At 43.3% G+C, this 15011-nt stretch overlaps 1 protein-coding gene across 3 annotated transcripts in view; it reads left to right on the plus strand.

Annotated features, from left to right (window-relative positions):
- Window positions 1-15011, plus strand: part of si:ch1073-358c10.1 (peptide methionine sulfoxide reductase MsrA 1) — a 50613-nt gene that overhangs the window by 14167 nt on the left and 21435 nt on the right. For 2 of the 3 annotated variants that reach the window (XM_042387908.1, XM_042387909.1), the window contains 2 exons: window positions 10655-10723; window positions 10852-10971. In XM_042387908.1, coding sequence (XP_042243842.1) covers window positions 10705-10723; window positions 10852-10971 — 139 coding nt within the window. In that variant the 5' untranslated portion in view covers window positions 10655-10704. Of the gene's footprint in view, window positions 1-4042; window positions 4284-10654; window positions 10724-10851; window positions 10972-15011 lie in introns of those variants that run through there. The other variant, XM_042387907.1, reaches the window with a different exon arrangement.

Below are 15011 nucleotides of genomic sequence, written 5' to 3' on the forward strand. Positions count from 1 at the left end.
TTAAAAAACTATTAAACTTCAAATCTAGTCTCTAACACTCTGCAATACTGTATAAAACCCTTTAATTTGCATGAGCTCTACAGATTTACAACCTAAGCACCGCTTACAATACAAACATTTAACTGAAATCACTGAACAAATTAAATCTAATTATTTGAACCACTGAAATAACAAATCCAAAACTCACAATAAAACAAAATGCTACATGGCTCTAAAGAGAGACTACGACTTGGCAGACTATCTCTTCAGAAGCAGAGGCACATCCCGACCGAGTATAGACTCAGTGACCGTCAAATGAGAGGAATACACATAAAGACATGACTGCCCAAACAAGAGTGCGTGCAGTTTGTAATCACTGTTGAACAGGAAGAAAGGTTGAGACAAAGATGCACTTCCTCCTTTAACTGTGCCAAGTTCTCACAGTTGAAAGAGCACCATTTACAGAATTTCACATTCAATTGTCATGTTCACATAAACAGAATAGGCTGAAAATATTTTTAATAAAAGGGCAGCTGTGCATACAGTATATTACATATCAGCATTTTCTTCTACAATATTTTCTGTTGTGCTGCCACTCAGTCTACTTTTCGATTATTAAATTGTACATACATTTTGTTTCAGACATTGATGTCATTAGTAATGGGCATTATTGTATGTGGTTCAATGGATTTTTTTTTTTTTTACCATCACTGTTAATGTTCCTGCCATTGATTTTGTCCTTCATGTCAGTAAAGTTCAGTGTACTAAGAAAGAAATGGACAGAGAGCAAGTTAACATATTATGGCCTCAGCAGAATGTGTTTAATTTACTTTCCTGAAGAAAGCAACTGAAAGACGCAACAACCATCTTGGAAAGGTACCACGGCACAATCTCCCCTCAGCCTTTCATGTCATTTAAACAAACCTCCATCTCTTCTCTCCATTTTCCAATGAGCCAAGTGATTTATGTCAAGTGAAGTCAAGCATGGGCCAGGGTATGAATCAAAATTTGTCAAGTTGGCTTTTCCCACTCCGGTCTATGAATTGATTCGGCTTAGTTTTGAATATGAATCCCCAGAGAGTGCCACACTGCTTTTAACTGACTGTAGCTTCAGCCGAGCAATCAAACCCTTTGTTTTTTCACACCATCCTACAATCCCACCTGCTTCAGCGAGACGATGGAGGGCCCTTTGAAAACAACGAGGCGGCATGATTTATTATTCTAATTAGGCAAAGTGAGACTTTAGCAAAGCCACAATTACACTAAATCGCCAAAACAGTTTTCTGGTTGGCTGGCTCCTGTTCTGTTCAGATGTTAATCAGACGCAGCTATTGAGTCGAGGTGCAAACTGCTTGTGAGTCACACTATTGCTTGGTAATATCTTCCACAAACAATCAAACAAACATACACAATGCTGGAGTCCATGTTGAATTACAAATACACATTTTCCTTATTAAATAAATTTGTGTGTAACATACAGTTTTCCAACCATCTCTCAGTCAAACAGAGGGCTTAACGTGCCACGATTCTCAGTTAAAATCCACTGCAGTGTTTAATTCCAGGTCATTTCATAATCTCTTTGATACTCACTCACATCTGCACATCTCTTCACTCTCACTCACTGACAATCAAACAGCTGCAAGCTGGCATACTCACTAAATCCTCCGGTGCAATACACAAACCAAACACACACACACACACACACACACACACACACACACACACACACACACACACACACACACACACACACACACACACATATACACTACAAGTGCCCATTAGAGAGCATGCAGCACACACTGGTGCACTCAGGCTCATATACACACACATGCTTACGTGCACAGGAGCACCCAGGCGCAAACACTTATGCATGCAAGTGTACACACACACACACACACACACATCACAAACTGCTGCTTCACTCATCCAAAAAACTGGTTTTATTCATCGCAGATATTCTTCTGAATTAAAAGTAGATACTTCTTCCAGTGTGTTTCAGGAAAATCATAAATTTATTGATCATTAGTTGGAGGAATGCGCACGTGCATGTGCATACACAGGTGCGGATAGACAGTAGGTATGTGGTTACCATCCATCCCTGCAGTTCTCATCAACTTTTCGACCCCTCCTCCCCTTTCCCCGTACCTCTTCCTACATCCCCACACACCCCCAAAACACCCCAATCATCCCACATCAACAGGCATGTGAACCCAGTGTTCGGTCCATCTCCCCCCCACCCACCCCTCACCCTCTCTCTCTCTCTCTCTCTCTCTCTCTGTGCCTGCTCTATTTTCATCTGTGCTTCCACTCTCCTAGCTTTCGGGTAATTACCTGGCATTTGCATTGCAAAGTCCCCTGTGCCGCCCTCAGCTCCTCCGCAGGTGATTGAGCTTCATTTCCCCAGCAGATAAGAGAGAGAGAGAATGAGGAAGAGAGTGAGAGAGAGGAAAAGGGGGATTGCAGCAGGGTGTGTTATTCTGGCATGCAGTATATAGGAACAATGCCCTGAATTCTTTGTTACTTGTAGATTGGCTGGTTCAGAGCATACACAAGGATGCTTTAAGCTCCTACACATAAATAATCACCCTCATTACTATCACATCAGGCTGTGGTAGAAAAATAAAATCAGAAAGCGGTAAAATCTTCTTCTCAGTGTGACCCGAGCAGTCCAGGCCTGTGACTCTTAGTGACTTTTTTAAGATTATCTTTTGGGTATTTTGCCTTTATTTGATGGGTTACAGTGGAGAATCAGACATAAGATGTGAGAGCAGAGAGAGAGGGTACATTGGAGATATGTTTTATGCATGTTAGATAGAAAATAGTGAAAAATATCCATCAGAGTTTCGCAGAATCCACTGCAACATCTCAAAATGTCTCATTTAGGGAGACCAACAGTCCTAAACCCAAAGATATTCAGTTTACAATGATATAAAACAGACAATCCTCCCATGGATGATAGGCTGTAACTTGCTTGAAAAAGTACTTAGATGATTAATCGATTGTCAAAATCGTTGCAGATTAATTTTCTGTCGATCAACTGTTCGTTTCAACTCTACTCTTCTCTCTCTCTCTCTCTCTCTCTCTCAATTTTTTGTGTGTGGATTTTTTTGGATGACTGAAACACATCCACATTGACATTCAGTGTTATCCAGATGATTAATATAACTTGCTTGAAGACTTTGGACTTGCTTGAAGACTTTGGACTGCAATGCGGAACTTTCGCCTTTCTGCAATTCAGAACTTTGAAACTACAGTAAAAATGACCTTACTGTTGTTGAGCAGGTAACCTGAAGGCAAATATATTATTTATTAAAATGATGAAGTTATATGACTTTGCCATTTGTCAACAGTTATGACCCAACCAACCCAATCGCCATTTGTAAAGAGTACAATATAGAGAGCATCTCCGAACATGATAAACCTTCCACACTATTTTACTCTACTCCATCACCATCATATTAAAATGCACATTCAGTGGTATAATCACCAGATTGATGTGTTTTAAATCACTTATGGAAATGGCCAGTAGGGACAAGTCAGTCTCTCCATACCTTTTTTTTTTATTGGGGTATAGTGGTAATGCTATTTAAAAACATCTTATGGTCACTACTGAGTGTCAGATAGCACTTACACTGTCTCTGGACATGACTCCTCTACAGATGCTTTATAATATTTGTAGCCTATAATATGGGATGCAGGACTGGAGACATTTATAGGCTTTTAACAGGCTGTTACTCATACAGATTAACCCCAAACACACGCATTCCTTGATGTAAAATGTACCACAAAGGGAAACCTACCCAGCCAATACATCCAATACTCAAACCTGATAGAAGCATCTCCCACAGAATGAGCGCTGATAATTCTTGGCGAGAGCTCATTTGCATGCCGAACGGTGTGGATATTTATTTAAATTTAATTTCGTTCCCGCACACGGTGCAGTGTAGGCTTTTGTGCCAAAGTCATATTAACCCCTTGACTAGTTAATATGCAGTGCACGACGTTGCCCACGCACGATGAATATTCATATTGATGGCGTTTTCGCCGCCGCCGCCGTCTCTCCGCCCCTCCCTCTAGCTGCCGTCCCCGTTGTAAAACGCAACAGCGTGGCGCTATGGAGGCATCCCGGAAGACTTGGCCGTTTTCACAGTTGTTGTTGTTGTTGTCCAAAACACAAACACAGACCGTTTGGCTGCTTCTAGTTTGTGTGTCGCTCGCTGTTGCTGACTCAGATATGGCAGATCAGCTGCCAAGCAGAGACCGCGCTCTGAGAGGAAGAGAGGAGAAAATGGTCGTGGCAGGTAAATAACGAGGTGACAAGCTGTATTCAAAATGATAGAACCGCCACGGGATGACACCTGGTAAACTGCCCACGTGGTTGAGTTAGAAGTGACAGAACATGTTAAATATTGACAGAGAATAAGAGAATAACCGCATCCTGTCCAACCAGGATTAGAGAAATGGCCGGAAGTATATTTTAAAATGCTATACATGTGAATACTGGTTTCTTAAGACATAGTGTTTGATTAAAGTGACAGTTGATATAATGGCATTGAAATGACAGCTGGAGAGAAGAGTTGCAGATGTTGTGTTTTCTCCCAAAACATCTGTAGGCTATAAGGCCTACATAACTGATTTTGTGGTTTGAAGGCACATTCATCTGCTCCTCCAGCAAAGTGTCTGTTAGTTTAATTTAAGTTTAAAGTAACTTTTTTCAGTATAAATATTAGAGAAAACAGAATATGGCTCTTTTGACCACAGGTTTGAACTTTTCTAGTGTTTCCCTTCCGCAGGATACAACAAAAGGGGCAAAACTTCATTTTAAGAAATTACAGGGTTCAGGGAAACACGAGTTGTCTGGGCTTTGAAGTATTTACTTGAATGTACTTGACATAAATTGAGAATCTTTCACCAACAGTCATCTTGACACGGCTCTTGAGTTTTTACCAATCCAAACATGTAGTTAACCTGTCCGTCAGTTATTCCAGGGCTGACAGATAACACAACAGAAACATAATTTCATATTGACTGACATGATTATCACAGTATCAAACTGTCTCGCAAACTTTCGTTGCAAGATTACTTGTAGTGAAAGCTGAAGAAGCCCAAAAAGTGAACATTTTTCAAAGTTATTAGTAGAATGCTGTAACATTTGTGAGGGTTTTGTGAGTCTTGATGTAGAAAAGTCAGACTAAGCAAGCAATAGTCGATGAAGTACATTAACTCTGACAACCGCCAGCACCTTTTTTGTGTTTGTAGTTGATGGATGTGTTTCTGTCTTAGAATATTTTTAAAAAAAAAAAGAAAGGTTGGCTATTACCAGACTTTGTTGCGATAAATCTTGGATAAAATAGGCTTTATGCATACATGTTTCATATTTTTACCTGCCTTATTAATGATGATTTCCTCCATTTGAGTTCTGGCAATGTGAATATAATCTAGCACACCTTTTTAACCTTTTAAAAACAAGTACGCCCCAAAGTAAATTTGCTGTAATACTTCTTAGCCTGTTTGCTGTTTAGAGATTTAGTTTGTGAACAGTAATGAAATCTTTTGAGTCCGCAGCAAAATCTGAAGTGTCAGCAGAAGCCTGTTGGGATGTATGGTGGGATTGTGTTACAAATAGCTGATGATTAAACCAGGATAAAACAAATCTGTTGGGATCAAGTTCTCAGCACCGTCAGAGACATGCTGGCACTCACAGAAAATATGACGTTGCTGCTGTTATTAAAATGCTTTAGCTGGTAGTCTGGAGTGAAGATGTTATTGTCCGTAATAATTTTGCAGAAACACTTTATATTGCTCCCTCTTTGTTTATCTGATAATATCATCCACTCCTTCTGTGTGGCACATTATATCTGAGTCAAACCTCTCTCATCTCTCTCATCTCACCTTGTCCTATCCTTTCATTCGGTTTTTCATCATACTATTTTGGGACAGGAGGGCTCGTAGGAGCATGCGATAAAGGAGAAACATGGTGCGATTTGAACCTGGTGCTCCCAGTCATCACCTGCTCAAGACTAGAGCATCCACAAAATGCATTGTGGGAGCTGGGTGTGAGTTCATAGGGGGAAGCATTGCGGCAGCGTCCAGAGGCCCATCTGGGCATTATGCGCATGAAGGCTCCGCCCCGTCGTAAGTTCCTGCTCCGTCTGTCAGAGCAGCTCGGAGACGCCGCATGGCAGAAATCTGTTCCTCCCCTTTCACCGTGGGGGGCAGCTTAGGTGGGGACAGGGTTGTTCTAGTTTGTGTATGTGTGTGTTGTGTATTGGAATAGCATGCTTCTGTGTTTGTCGGTGTGGCCCAGTAAGCATGAGTAATTTAGGAACTGCAAGGACTGTCTCCACATATGCCCTGCGCTGTCCCAGCCTTGTGTGTGTAGGTGCATGCACACGTTTGTCCCCGCTCTACAATGAAGATCACTAATTTTGAAAGTTGCTTTTGGCCCTCCAGCCTCTTTTTAAAGAAGCTCCTTGTTCTTGTTCAGACGTCCCAGCGTCCTCTCCGTCTCCTCCCTCTCTCCAGTCTGTATAATGTACTCTGTGACCTTGGCGAGAATGATCCAGTGGCAGATTGCTACATGGTAGGGGCACAGTAGCTATTATTTTGAGGCAGTGCAGGATAGACTGCCAATATTTCTTCCAAACAGGATGGGGGAGGTCAGCTGACCAGAATCAATCTCTGTTACATGCTTCACTATAACTCTTAAAAGCGGGTTCATGGCGAAGATATATTTCTGGCATTATTTCTTTGTTGTTTTCTCATCTCTTGCTGTCTCCAGATGCCCTTGCTTTTTTTTTTTTTGGCTTTTGCAATGAGCACAGAGGGGAAGAAAGCGAGAAAGCATGCAAATGAAGTGCACAAACAGTAGATAAATAAATGAGAGAGATTTGCTCATGGGCCGCGCTGTGGCTCAGTGATTAGGATGGCTGCCTTATTGCAGGGATGTCTTATGTTCAGACGTGACCCCGAAATGAGGAGTTTGCCTGTCGTCCCTGTGAATTGGAGACTCTGTTTTCCTGTAGATGTGAATGCGTTTGTTTTGTTTGTGTGTTAGCTCTCCAATTGGAAACATGTCCTGGCTGCATCCTGCCTCTCGTCCAATGCATGCTGGGATAGCTCTCCCTGACACTGAAAAGTATAAGTGGTGTGGAAAATCAATGGATTAATTTGTTCTTTTACAGTTTTCATTCACTGTGTAGATAAAAAGAAGATGCAGTTATGTATTTGTGCTGACCAGGTGGATGCTGCTCCCCTCCTTTCCCCCTCAAATCAGCTTTTGAGTGAGGATATTTGAGCAGGCCCCAACAGGATATGCCTCCATCTTGCTGGAAGCAGATAATGGAGCCAGTGCTATAGTAGGCAGTCCTCTCCATGGTAACAGTGTTTCCGTTGCTAGGATACAGAATGTATGGAATGCATGGATGGCTTGAAAGTTGTACTCCCTAGAGTCTAGACAGTTTCCCCCACCTTAACAGTTTTAAATATATGTAAAACACAGTGTCATAATACCAAGTTGGGTTAATTGTTTTAAGGTCATGGCCCCATTGTTTCCTCTACTTACCTCTTACTGTTCTTAAAAATGGACCACCTCCCACCAGCCTTGCCTGTTTCCTCCCCTCCCCTCCTTTGCCCCACTCTTTCTCGCCCCTACCCATCCTCCCATACAGCAGAGGGTAGTTGGCACCAGTATAAAGCATCAGCCTCCTCCGACGACTCGTGCCTGACTCTCTGCCAACCTGTGTGAAGCTAGAAACAGGAATAGCGAGAGGGAGGGAAGAGGGAAAGAGAGAGAATGGATTTTTGGAAGGAAACAAACAGAGCAGCCTGGAAATCGACCTTTCCGTCACCAATTTTGGCATCCGGGGATAGTACCTCTCCCGTGTCTCTGCGTGAGGGGGCAGCAGCGCTTGGACTTCGGTTTTACGGGTGAGAAACACGGGGCCACGGGTAGAACCGGAGGGTAACAAAGACTAAATGCCCACCGAAACAAGTCAAACTGGATGTTTATTATCCGCTAAGCAACAGATAGATTGTTGTGCCCTTGACTGATGGTAACCATGATACAAGCACAAGACCTGCCATAAGACTGGCAGGGCACCGGGTCCGATGTTTTGGTTCTGGTCCAGCCGCCTCCAACCACCATGCTAAAAGCAACAAAAGGTGACCAAAGTATTCCGCTTCAGTCCTGCTGCACTGTATAGTCTGCACTGCGCTTTTCAGATATCCTCGAAAACAAAAGCGCACAAAAGAAATTACGCCCATATCTCATCCAAGTTGGAAAAAATCCTTTTCATGAATCCTTCCCCCATATTCAGCCTGTTTTCTTCTTTTGTAAGCTCAGTCAGTCACCCTCCCTGCTTGTTTTTTGTCGTCCTCTGTTCTTTCTTTTGCTGGCGTAGTCAGGCAGCGTAGTGAGGGTATTCAGCCAGTTCTTTCTCAGTGCCTGTGTGTGTGTATGTGTGTGTGTGTGTGTGTGTTTGTGTGTGTGTATGTGTGTGTGTGTGTGTGTGTTAGGTGGGGTAATTCTGGCAGAATGGGGGGTGGGCGCTGGGCTGGCAGGGGGGACTGCTGGGCTAGGCAGAGTGAAAGGAGCCAGCCTGGCACTGCCTGGACCTCTGCCAGCTGCTCCATGGGAGAAATACCCACAGCAGAGGTTGGTGTGCGATTGATTGTGCGAGCGATTGCGTGTTTGTGTGCGTGCAGGCGGGTGTGCCTGTGTTTGTAAGAAGAGAGTGAGGGATGATGGGAAAGGTGTGCAAGGAAGAGAGTGTGAAGTGAAGATGGAGAGCAGCTGAGAGAGAGACGAGAGGGTGGGGAGGTTTGGCTCGCAGTTAGCTTCTCTGGACAGTGCTGTGTCGGCGTGTTTTTTGGCTGTCTTCATTTTTACCTCTTTTTTTGTTTGTTTATTTGTTTGCTTGTTTGTTTTCTGTGTGTTCTTTCTTGGATGAAGTGCTTGGTCTTTTTATATAGCGCCCAAAGGCATGGTGGTCTGAAAGCCAAAGAATCCTTCACTGCCTTTCTGCTACCCTCATCTGTTGCTTCTTACTGGCTATTTACTCCTTTTATTGTTTTGGCAGGCTGATCTCTCCTCCTCCTACTCCTCCTCCTCTATCACACACTTGTCTCTCTCTCACTCTCTCATTTTCTTTATCTCAGTCATTTAGCGATTTCAGTACTTTTTATCGCTGTGGCCAGAAACAGGAGGACAAGAGGGTCAGAGTGTGCAGAAGATAGAGCTGAAACAAATTCACAAAGGGAAGATGAAGATTTCTCCTGTACTCCCACCACCTTAAGTCACCCCTGTGGACTGAGAATATTTAGCTAGTACAAGTCACTGACACAGATATACTTTGATTGCAGCTGACTGTGCCCGTGAACATGACCTGGCAGTGCCAAACAACCTGCTGCTAAAAGACAGAACTGTCGCACAACAGGAGGGCAGGAAGGGACTGCCTGAGGGCAGCCAGGCCTGTGTGACATTTTAGGAGTTCTTTATGCTTCTACAATCTGTTATTTCAAAAAAAAAAACCCAAACAATTTCTGTCTAATGTCAAGAAGTGCCCTTAAGGTGGCACACCAAGACAGGCGTTATCAGCTCAAGTGCTGCGGTGCTTCTTTTGCTTCCTATATTCTTCACAACACTTATTAATCTTTAAGGACCAGACATGGCAAAACTGTTTTTCAGTTTTACTCGCTGGCCTTACAGTAAACACTCAATCTGAAATAAACTGCAGGTAACAGTTGTCACAGTAAAAGAACATCTAGGAAATTAACTATAATGTTTGTGTCAGATTAGAGATTGTTTGCATTCAGGTCAATGTCACATATCTCAACTCTGAGCGGCCAGAGAGCAATCGCACATTGAACTCCAAGCAAGCATCCATTATTGGTGTGTGCCTAAGCTCATAGTGTACCCTGTGGCCTGTTTATCTCTAGACTAATATTAGTGGTTGCAGTACAAACCAGCCTTGCTTAGTGGAGATTTGCACGCTAAGTCACCTCAGTCTTCTTAAACCCTAATCCTCCTCACACATCTGTGGGTTACACGGACACACACACACCCGCATACACACACACACACACTGACTTCCTTTTTAGCACTCTAATTCCATGCAGCACAGTTGGCACTAGGATGCCCCCCCCCCAACACACACACACACGCACACACACACACACACACACACACACACACACACACACACACACACACACACGTCAGTTTGTTTCACCTATATGGCATTTTTAACACGGTGAAGAATAGGACAGCATTGGGTCTACTTTCAAGCCCTTCCCCTGCTTGTGGGGTTATACACAAAGCAACAATGTCACCATTGGTTTACTTTCTGGACACCTGATGATACCAAGCCCATCACCAAATACTCAAGAGCGAGATCAGAAAATAAGTGCTTCACCATGTTTAATTGTGGGCATTGAAGAGAGGACAGCAGGGATAGAGTGGCGGTCAAAGCCGTGTAATCTCTTAAATGTCTTCCAGCACAGAAGCCTCTGGCTCTGATCCACTGGCCTGGGTCAGCCTGTAACGAAGTGCAGACCTATGAGGCCTAGTTGAAGCCGCTAATGGGCCTCTTTGCTTGCATGCTGTAATTTGTAATGTTGAAACACAGTGTTTTGATTTGATTTCACATTTGCACACTGCTTCCCTTCACAGACAAACATGCGGTTAATGGGAATCCCACTGTGGAGCCATTCCCAGAAGGCATGGAGACCATCATGTTTGGTGAGACCGCACAATCACACTTCTTTAAAAATCAGTTACCAGTATGTGGTCATTGACACGTTTTGGTAAAATGTTGGCCTCTCTGTAGGTGGTACAAAAGCACTAATGATGTGTGTGTATATGTCCAGGTATGGGCTGCTTCTGGGGAGCTGAGAGACTTTTCTGGAGGCTTTCAGGAGTCTTCTCCACACAGGTGGGCTACGCAGGCGGCTTTACACCCAACCCCTCCTATCACGAGGTTTGCACAGGTGATATATGCTGCACCGTGTGTGTGTGTGCGTGTGTGTCTGTGTATTTGAACATTTTCATGTATGCATACCTTCTACACTTTGGTATATATTAATCAGTCATGGTCCCTTCATGTGAGGGGGTGAAGAGGGTTGGCAGTACATTTCACTGTAAGATCAGTCAGGGTTTGAGAGACCAAAAAATGCAGAGGGAAAAAGAAACAGAGTTGGAAAGGGTGTTTTTAAGTACAGCTCTCACATCCTCTCGCCCGCCTTCCCTTCATCTGCAGTCAACTACTCAGAATGCACTGCTCCAGATGGGCTGCACCCCCCGTCCCCACCCCCCCATGACCTACTTGTAAGGATTGGGCTCTGTACTGTGCTGTACTGCGGCGTTTTTCAACAGAGGTTACTGTTTATGAAGCGCCATAAATGGGCTTCTCTCCCTGAGACTATGATTTGGCAAACATGATGCTGGAGATACAAGCTTAAATTCTGTGTATTTGCTATCAAATCCCTTGAAAATCTTTGGCTACCCATCGGAATTTGCTTCTTTTCATTTTCCTCATCACAAGATTCAAATAGATTCATGTAGGGCATTGATATATAATTTAAATGAAGATGTCTAGCTCTGTTTTACTCTTGTGTGCCTCTCTTGTGTTTTAGGAGTCGTGAGATGTTAGTTTGAGGCATCTCCATTTCTGAGGGTACATCATTGCAGGCAGGCATGGAGTCTAGGTGCAGGCACAGCATGGGGGGACATGGAGAGGAGGGGAAAGACGCTTTGGGCTTGGCTGGCAGACTTTCTGAGCAGAGCCCTTCAAGGGATTGTATGTTTCCTATCTGCTTCTCTCAGTCTCTCTCTCTCCCTCTGCTCCCCAGCAACAAGATGGTCAGCTATGGAGGAAGATGGAGATTGAGACAGATGACAGAAAAAGAGAGATTGAGAGCTGCAGCAAGTGAGGGAATGGGTAAAATAAACTTTTGACAGGGAGGAAAATTTGAGAAAAAAACGTGTGAGAAAGAATGGTTGTCTGTCCATCGGCTGAGAGAGTGCAGGCGTCGCTCCAGTGGCCATGACGGAGCAGAACACTGCGACGGCATGAGACCGAGGAGCTGTCAACACAGCCAGGGCAGGACAGACAGCTGGACAGACAGACAGACAGAAAGAAGGGGCTGATGGAACTGTCAGCAGAGCCAGGGAAGGATGGAAGGACAGGCAGATAGGTGAGATGGTCTGACGGACAGAAATAGGAGTGGTTGAGGTGCAGTCAAATTTGTCTTGGGAGGACAGACACATACAGACAGTGGAGAAACGTAGAGAAGTAGATGTTATAATTGATAAGTGTACTTAATTTTGATTAATTCAGTCCAGTCCGTTTTACAAATGGATGTACACGTGTACAGAACAGAATTAAGGCTTGATGCTGTAAACTTTTTGCTGTAAACTTGAAAGTCCTCATGCCTAAATGACAAAATAAGTTGCTGAGGTTGTCAGTGTCTTCCAAAACAACTCATATGACTGTTCCAAAAATGACTTCTGTCAGTTTTTTTTGATCTGCCACCTCTAAGATTAAATTGAGTTTAGGCAACTAAAATTGCTTAAAGGGGACCTATTATGCTTTTTGTTATTTTCAGTCATATATATAATGTAACAGTGTTGGATGTTCATATTAATGATAATGATGTAAGCATACGTAGAAATAATCTCTGTGAGCAAAAAGCTTAGGCTTCAAACTGTTCTGGACACTCGGCTTCCAACAGATTTTTCTACTTTCAGGTGGAGCCGACGTCAGCGTGTGATGGATTTCGTTATATGGTCATCTGCACGCAAGTTCACTGCTACGCTCTGCTAACATTATGGCATTTTTCCATTGTTTTGGGGGTAGTCACACTGAGCCATGACTCAAGTGTAGCTGGCACGCTGTGAGTATTTTTCCATTACACAGCATGGCAAAGTAAAATAAGTAGTTTACCTGCTGGAGGTGTGCTGGTCGTCTGCAGCTCTTCATCAAACATCATCATAACTGTGGTTGTTTCTGCTTGTGCTATTCCTCCCTTCATTATTTCTAACTGATCCACTGAACAAAGAGCTCCAAATATGTCCATGTGTTGTTATGTCAACTACTCTGCTAATTCGGTGAAGAACACATTTAATTTCTCCCGTCAGTTAGTCATTTAAAAACTTTTAATATGAGGCAGTAAAACTGGAAATGTTGGGTTTTCATCAACGGTAACTTAACACGACTCTGATACGGCTGTCCCTCGGCAGGCTTCTGGGAGGCTGGCCAGTCAGAACAGAGTAGGCTCATCAGGAGGGGGGCCTTAAAAAGACAGGAGCTAAGACTGCCTGTTAAGAGACAGAGGCTGGACTGAGGGGCTGGATGAAGGGGCGGCATAAGAAAAATAAGGAGTTTTTTTTAACTGTGAATCATGCAAAGCTACTCCAGTGGAGTCCCAGATTAAAAATATAGAGCTGGAAATTATCACAATAGATTGCTTTAAATTAAAGAAAACAGTATTGACTGCTGGTACAAGATGGGATGGGACTACAGTGTACTTTGTGACTTTTGTGACAGTGTAATAATGTCATGCCTCTTCTGCATTTTCTACTTACAGAGGACAGTAATTAGGGAAAGAGTCAGGAAAGTGTTGAAACATAGATCGTTCTGTGTGTATGTTGCTGTTGTGTATCTGGTGAGGACATTCTTGCTAAATCTATCCATTCTATTGTTAGTGAAGCCAAGCTTAAAGCGTACAGGGAAGTATGAGGTAATTCATTTCATTTCACCACCTGAAGTCACTTTTTTACTGCATTCAACAGCAGAGAACAATTAAACAAAAAAAGGGCAGCATGATGATTTGGGAGGTCATCCTCACCCAGATGCCCATTCACCCTGCTGAAGGGTCCTTCAGCAAAACACCAATCTGTAACAGCATTAGTGGTCCTGGTCAGCATCACTTCTCAGCCTTTGCCTCCAACCCCGACCCCCTTCAGATCGGACAAGCGTGGAAAATCATGGTGCATGTTCACCTTTTTGCAACAGGTCTCAACAGCTCCTCTTGCTGCATTTGTACGTTCTGTTTTTACTGCTCTTTACCATTCTTGTTGACGTCCCTGCACCATGACTGCTAACCTCAGCTGAGTAGCTACACCCCAGCTCACTGCCTGTCCACAGCAAATTATATGCAGTCCTATATGGAGTGCTTGTGAATGTACATAGTGCAAAAGGTAGACATACATTAATTGTAATATTAACTAAGTATAGTATGTCATTTTTAACTGTATATTGTTATTTTACCACAAAGAAAAGCTCCAGCAAAAACGTACTAATATCGAGTGAAAAGCATGTCCGTTCTTGAAGTCATGTTCATTTGGCATGAGATGATCCTTTGGGCGTGCTGAGTGTCATTTAGAGACAGAAAGTGGGTCTCAGGCCAGAGGCATGAAATTGGCAGCGCTTCTTGTATTGTCTGAAATGCACCTGATGCATCTAGTTTTTTGTGTGTGTGTGTCTATATACTATATGTGTGTGTACACTTGTGTACGTGTCTGTAATATGTAAAGAAGAGAACTAAATGACTCACACCTACAGTCCTAACCTAACACCTCTGTATTTACATTTAGCGTAGGTATATGTGTGCGATGATTGTGTGAGTATGCCATCTCTGCTGTAAATGTGTGTGTGTGTGTGTGTGTCTGTACCTTCATGTGAGACCTAAAGCAGCCCCCAGCTTGAGAATGCCTGCAGGCAGCTTGTTGAAGCTTTGGGGTCCTGGCAGCTGCAGACAAGAGCGAGCGTCTGTGTGCTTTTGGTAACTTACACCATAAGCTGCAACCTTTACTGCTCTCTCTCTCCCCCTATTTCTGTCTCTATTTCTATCTCTATCTCTACCTTTTTTTCCCGTCCCATACAGCCATAAGCAATAACATAGCCCTCTATGCATTGAACCTGCATGGCTACCTGTGGCACTCACATGTACACCTAACCATGAGATTCATAAGCTCTCCTGTGCAATTTTCAACAGGTATTTTTTACCACTTGACAAGACATGTAGAC

This window comes from Thunnus maccoyii, chromosome 16, assembly GCF_910596095.1.
Source record: "Thunnus maccoyii chromosome 16, fThuMac1.1, whole genome shotgun sequence".
In the NCBI taxonomy this organism is placed as follows: domain Eukaryota; kingdom Metazoa; phylum Chordata; class Actinopteri; order Scombriformes; family Scombridae; genus Thunnus; species Thunnus maccoyii.